At 38.2% G+C, this 6,579-nt stretch overlaps 1 protein-coding gene across 1 annotated transcript in view; it reads right to left on the bottom strand.

Moving 5' to 3' along the window:
- Positions 1–6,579, bottom strand: part of ecel1 (endothelin converting enzyme-like 1) — a gene marked incomplete in the record, with an annotated part of 97,597 nt that overhangs the window by 6,845 nt on the left and 84,173 nt on the right. The window contains 3 exon segments of the mRNA XM_014023681.1: positions 171–236; positions 3,306–3,454; positions 4,228–4,295. Of these exon segments, the coding sequence (XP_013879135.1) occupies positions 171–236; positions 3,306–3,454; positions 4,228–4,295 (283 nt within the window).

Raw genomic sequence — 6,579 nt, 5'->3', positions numbered from 1 at the left:
TTAGAATATTACATAGCCGGCACTGTGTGGGCAGGCTTGAATAAATCAGTTGTGATATATGAGTTTCGTTATCTGAACTGAGCTGCACATATTGTTATATACAGTATCATTTTTGTTTTTTCAAAGCTTTATAAAAAAACTGAACAATGACTTTATTAGTTTCTACTTACATAGTATGATAACTTTAGTCCTCCCATGTCTGCTATGTTTTCACCCAGTGTCAGACGGCCATTCACCTACAGGAAGATGAAAGTTTTAGGAACCACACAAGGCTTTTAACAGAGTTGCAGGATTAAGTTCTCTTTGTCGTCTGGCAGGAGCCTTATGCTATAAAATATTACTATTATTTGCATAATGATTATTCTCAAAATGCAGATATTTTGAAACAACACATGTTCTTTTGTATTTTTTATTGGTAAACCTGTCTGATGTGTGCATTAGCTGGAGCCAAATTACCTTAGCTAAGACTGACAAGATGTGTGCCTGAGAAAAGGACCACTAAAGCTCCATTATTTAATTTTTACAACAGACTATGGCAAAGTCATGTCTTGTTAACAATGGCTAACAAGTCAGGTTATTTTTTTTGCATGGACACTGTTAATTCCTGAAATTGTGCAGAGTTTGTTCTAAAATAAGCTAAACTAAGATAAAATGAGCTGGTACACTGTTTTAAACAGGGTTATTATAGTTAACTAAAAGTAATAAAAAAATGAAAACTGACAGTGAAAAAACATTTTAGTTAACTAAAATAAATAAAAACTGTAATAAAATGAAAAAACGATAACTTAACTGCATAATCTTTTTACAAAACAAACTAAAACTAGCTGAAATTATAGATAGAATATCCTTAGTTTTAGTGTTTGTCAATTTATTTTGAGCTGTGTGGATTTATTTTAATTTTTTAATTGAGAAGTTTCACAGCTGTGGACAGCTTACAGCACCTCATGTTCTGTAACAACACTTGTTTACAGTCTGCTGCTCAGCATCGTCTGCTAAATGATGACAACAGAAGTTGGGAGAAAGCAGCAAAGTCCACTTTGGGATTTCTTTGAATATGACTGCAAGAAAAATAAAATCAAGTGTCTTGTAGTGGAAACAGGAGATAAAATAGTTGGAATATTTCTCAAGGGAAAAACTGCATGAATCAAGCTCACACAAGATGGCTAACTATGACTATCTTGACACGCTAGCTTCTCTCAGTAGCTCCTGTGAAAAACAAGAAGCACCGGGTTGGAGACAAATATGTCATCGTCCTAAAATGATCGCCCAAGTCCTTTGTTTGCAAAATTGAGTTACACAATTATTTTAGGAAGGTGTCACTATAATGGACTGCTTTAACTAGCGACCAAATAGCTGCTGGTTAACTTAGCTGCTTAGTTAACTCACAGGAACATCACAAGCTTGAGGATGCATTGGCAAATATTTTTTTTCAAACTATAAAAAAAACCAATACTAGAACTAATAAAAACTAAACTAAACTAAAATAAAACTAAGCATTAAACAATCAATAGTAACTAATAAAAACTAGCAAATCCACTGTAAAAACTAATAAAAACTAACTGAATTAAAAGAAAAAAGTCACAACGAAATAAAACTAAACTATAATGAAAAATCCAAAACTATTATAACCCTGGTTTTAACTTCATATTTACTTAACAGAATAAGTCTTTTATTGATCCCCTCTTCAAACTCTTACCATAAAAACTAAAGCTTATTGTATTTACCAAGTAAACAAATCACTAAAATACCCTAAAGGACATCACATCTATTAAAACTAATGTACAGCAAGTTACTAATGCACTTCTAAACTGGGAGGATAGATTAAAAATATAACTGTTAAAGTACAGTAGGATAAAGAATTTCTTTAGACTTGAACCTTAGCAAGATTCAAGTGTAAACAGAGCAGTTAAAAGAATATTGCCTTCATCATCTAATTCAGGTTTTATTATATACTCACCGGCCACTTTATTAGGTGCACCTGTCCAACTGCTCTTTATGTGGAATCAGCCAATCACATGGCAGCAACTCAATGTATTTAGGCATTTAGACATGACCAAAGTGATCTGCTGCAGTTCAAACCGAGCATCAGAATGAAGTAATGTGATTTAAGCGACTCTGAATGTGGCATGGTTGTTGGTGCATGACAGGCTGGTCTGAGTATTTCAGAAACTGCTGATCTACTGGGATTTTCACCCACAACCATCTCTAGGGTTTACAGAGAATGGTCCGAAAAAGAGATATATCCAAAATATCCAGTGAGCGGCAGGTCTGTGGGCGCAAATGTCTTGTTGATGCCAGAGGTCAGAGGAGAATGGCCAGACTGGTTTGAGCTGATAGAAAGGCAACAGTGACTCAAATAACCACCCGTTACAACCGAGGTAGGCAGAAGAGCATCTCTGAACGCACAGTACGTCGAACTTTGAGGCAGATGGGCTTCAGCAGCAGAAGACCACACCAGGTATTACTTCTGTCAGCTAAGAACAGGAAACTGAAACTACATTTCACACAGGCTCATCAAAACTGGACAATAAAAGATTGAACAACATGAAAGCATGGATCCATCCTGCCTTGTATCAACGGTTCAGGCTGCTGGTGATGGTGCAGTGGTGTAGGGGATATTTTCCTGGCACACTTTAGGTCCATCAGAACCATATTAGCATTGCATCAATGCCACAGCCTACCTGAGTATTGTTGCTGACCATGTCCATCCCTTTACGACCACAGGGTACCCATCTTCTGATAAGTACTTCCAGCAGGATAACACACCACGTCATAAAGCGTGAATCATCTCAGACTGGTTTCTTGAACACGACAATGAGTTCACTGCACTTGAATGGCTCCACATTCACCAGATCTCAATCTTTAGGATATGGTGCAACAGAAGATTTGCATCATGGATGTGCAGCCAACAAATCTGAAGCAACTGTGTGATGCCATCATGTCAATATGGACCAGACTCTCTGGGGAATGCTTCCAGTACCTTGTTGAATCTATGCCACGAAGAATTGAGGCAGTTCTGAAGGCAAAAGGGAGTCTAACCTGGTACTAGCAAGGTGTACCTCACGAAGTGGCTGGTGAGTGTATATTATATAGCTAAAAGTTTACCAAAAACCACAGAAATCCACAGAGTAGAATCTAGTGTTGTCCATGCAAAAATAATAAGACACAGATTAGCCACATTATTCTGGATACAGAATTTATGTTACAGGGAGTACAAAGTTTATATCAGTCTAGAGGGAATGCTAAGGTTATTATGCAAATTCAGTGTTTAACTAAAGATGTGAACTGTGTTTATGCAAGCCCACCCTCTGGTTATACACAGTGAAGTTATCGTAGAGCTTGACGATGCATTCAGCCTTTCTCTGGAACTTTCTGTAAGACTCTTCAGTCCACCACTGTTTGAGGTTGCCATGGCGGTCGTACTGGCCCCCTAGGGACATGAACCATTTCATCACTAAGATGAGGGGCAAAAGGGCAGGGGGAATGGTGAATGTTAGCATGAAGACAACACAAGCTATAACTTTCCTTCACAGTCTAAAGAACTGCCAAGCATATCCTAGCTCCTCTTTTTGTTAAGTAAAGGAGACAGTTTTGTTTTGCTACCTATAATTACTGTATAGAAAATTTTAACTATTAAAAAAATAAGCTTGTAATGCATTGCCTTATCGATCCAACATTTTCCCGTTAAACTGTATTTGATTGAAGAAATGTCCTTAAACAATGATAAATCTCACAAGGCAGCAGTTTTGACTGGAAATCAAAGTTACAGTTTGTGACTCAAAATAACATCTGCATTCCATTTGTTTAAAATATTACATTTAATAAACAATCATATTTTAGAAAATATATTTTTAATGGCACAGTCTAAATTGATGAGAAAAATGGTAAATGGCCTGAACGCGTGTCGTGTTTTATCAAGATCTTACAGATTCCAAAGTGCTTTACACTACAGACATTCACCCATTCACACACTGATGATGGTAAGCTACATTATAGCCACAGCTGCCCTAGGGCACACTGACATAGGCGGGGCTGCCAGGCACCGGCGCCACAGGACTCTCTGACCACCACCAGCAGGCAAGACCAGTGAAGTGTTTTGCCCAAGGACACAACGACCGAGATGGATTAAATGGGGGTCGAACCAGCAACCCATTGGTTAATGTGGATGGAGGAAAAAAATTAAATGTTTGGGCAGTGATTAATAACAGGAGAGGTTGTCATTCTTACCCCAGTCATCATATCCATGTGTTAGCTCATGACCAATGATAGCTCCTATTCCTCCGTAGTTTAGAGATCTGAAAGCAAAACAGAAATGTACAGTGGGGTACGAATGTTTGGGCAGCTTTGTTAATTTTCCTGATTTACCTTTATAAATCATTGATTGTTTGGATAAAATATATCAGTGAAACATCATATAGGGGACAAACACCGTGATATTGAGAAGTGAAATAAAATTGATATGATTTACAGAAAGTGTGCAATAATTGGTTAAACAAAATTAGATAGGTGCATAAATTTGGGCACCATAAAAAACCTTACCTCAATATTTAGTAGATCCTCCTTTCACAGAAATAAAAGCCTCTAGACTCTTCCTATAGCTTCTAATGAGAGTCTGGATTGTGGCTGAAGGTATTTTAGACCATTCTTCTTTACAAAACATCTCTAGTTCATTCAGGTTTAATGGTTTCCAACCACAGACAGCTCTCTTTAAGTGACACCACAGATTTTCAATAATATTCAGGTCTGGGGACTGAGATGGCCATTCCAGAACGTTGTACTTGTTCCTCTGCATGAAAGGCCTTGGTAGATTTTGAGCAGTGTTTAGGGTGGTTGTCTTGTTGGAAGACGCAGCCCCGGCGCAGCTTCAGCTTTGTCACTGATTCCTGGACACTGGTCTCCAGAATCTGCTGATATTGGTTGGAATCCATGCGTCCCTCAACTTTAACAAGATTCCCAGTCTCTGTACTGGCCACACAGTCCCACAGCATGATGGAACCACCACCAAATGTTACTGTAGGTAGCAGGTGTTTTTCTTGGAGTGCTATGTTCTTTTTCCTCCATGCATAACGGCCCTTGTTCTGTCCAAATAACTATTTTAGTTTCATCAGTCCACAGCACCTTATTCCAAAATGAAGCTGGCTTGTCCAAATGTGCTTCAGCATACCTCAAGCAGTTCTGTTTGTGATGTGGGAGGAGAAAAGGCTTCCTCTGCATCACTCTCCCATACAGCATGTCCTTGTGTAAAGTGTGCTGAATAGTTGAACGATGCACAGTGACTCCATCAGCAGCAAGATGATGTTGTAGGTCTTTGGTGCTGGTCTGTGGGTTGACTCTGACTGTTCTCAACATCCTTYGCTTCTGTTTATTCCAGATTTGTCTTGGTCTGCCACTTGGAGCCTACACTTGAACTGTGCCTGGGGTCCTCCATTTTCTCACAATGTTTCTCACAGTGGAGACTGAAAGATGAAATCTCTGAGATAGCTTTTTGTATCCTTCCCCTAAACCATGACGGTGAACAATCTTTGTTTTCAGATCATTTGAAAGTTGTTTTGAGACTCCCATGCTGCGACTCTTCAGAGAAGATGCAAAGAGGAGAAAAACTTACAAATGCCTCCCTTAAAACCCCTTCTCATAATTGGAGTCACCTGTGTATGGAGGTCAAGGGTCACTGAACTTATCAAACCAAATTTGAGTACCAATAATTAGTTCTAAAGGTTTTGAAATCAATAAAATGACAACAGTGCCCAAATTTATGCACCTTCCCTAATTTTGTTTTACCACTTTCTGTAAAAAATTCAAACTTAATTTCACTTCTCAAATATCACTGTGTTAATCCCCTATACGTATGATATATTTAAATGATATTTTTTTAACCAAACAATCAATGATTTATAAAGGAAAATCAGGAAAATTAACAAGGTTGCCCAAACTTTCGCACCCTACTGTAGAACAGTGAATGTGCAGCTGTTTTTATTCCATCAAGTCAAATTCAATGGGCCTCATGCAAGAACATGTTCGTATTCTTATCCTAAATTTCTCTTACTTTTGTTTGTACAAAGGGTTCATACGAACATGTCACGTCAGATTCAACAAACTCTTCTAACTTCAGGAAAAGTGTGTAAATGAGCTGCGTAAACTGATGAATGTGTATCAGGTGCTTGTGCACGGGGAGAGGAGATTAGCATAAATACCACCCCAAAAACACCATATAAGGATAAACGTTTCCTGCCCCACATACCAGGAAGTGTCCATTCATAAGTGACATCGCAAAATAAAAAAGAAAAACTCTATGAGCTCTGAGATTGAAGTTCTGCTCTCGGAGAGCCACAAAAAATGTCATTTTTGCAGCGTCAGCTGTGGAATTAAAGGATCTGCTTTAAACCCGAGGAATAAAATGATGACTGCTGTTAATGTTGTGTCTCCAGTGCATTGTAAAGTCCGAGAAATAAAAATGTAATTCATATTTATTTCTCTCTGTAGTCCTGCTCTGGTTCTTCTTTGGTCAAATATTTTTAATTTCAGTGTAAACAACTGTGGTACATAGTTTTCATTTATTCAGAAGAACAGCCCCCCCCCCCC

The sequence above is a fragment of the Austrofundulus limnaeus genome, unplaced genomic scaffold (assembly GCF_001266775.1).
Source record: "Austrofundulus limnaeus strain Quisiro unplaced genomic scaffold, Austrofundulus_limnaeus-1.0 Scaffold385, whole genome shotgun sequence".
NCBI lineage: Eukaryota > Metazoa > Chordata > Actinopteri > Cyprinodontiformes > Rivulidae > Austrofundulus > Austrofundulus limnaeus.
The sequence above is the reverse complement of the archived record's forward strand: the minus strand, read 5'-3'. Positions and strand labels throughout refer to the sequence as shown.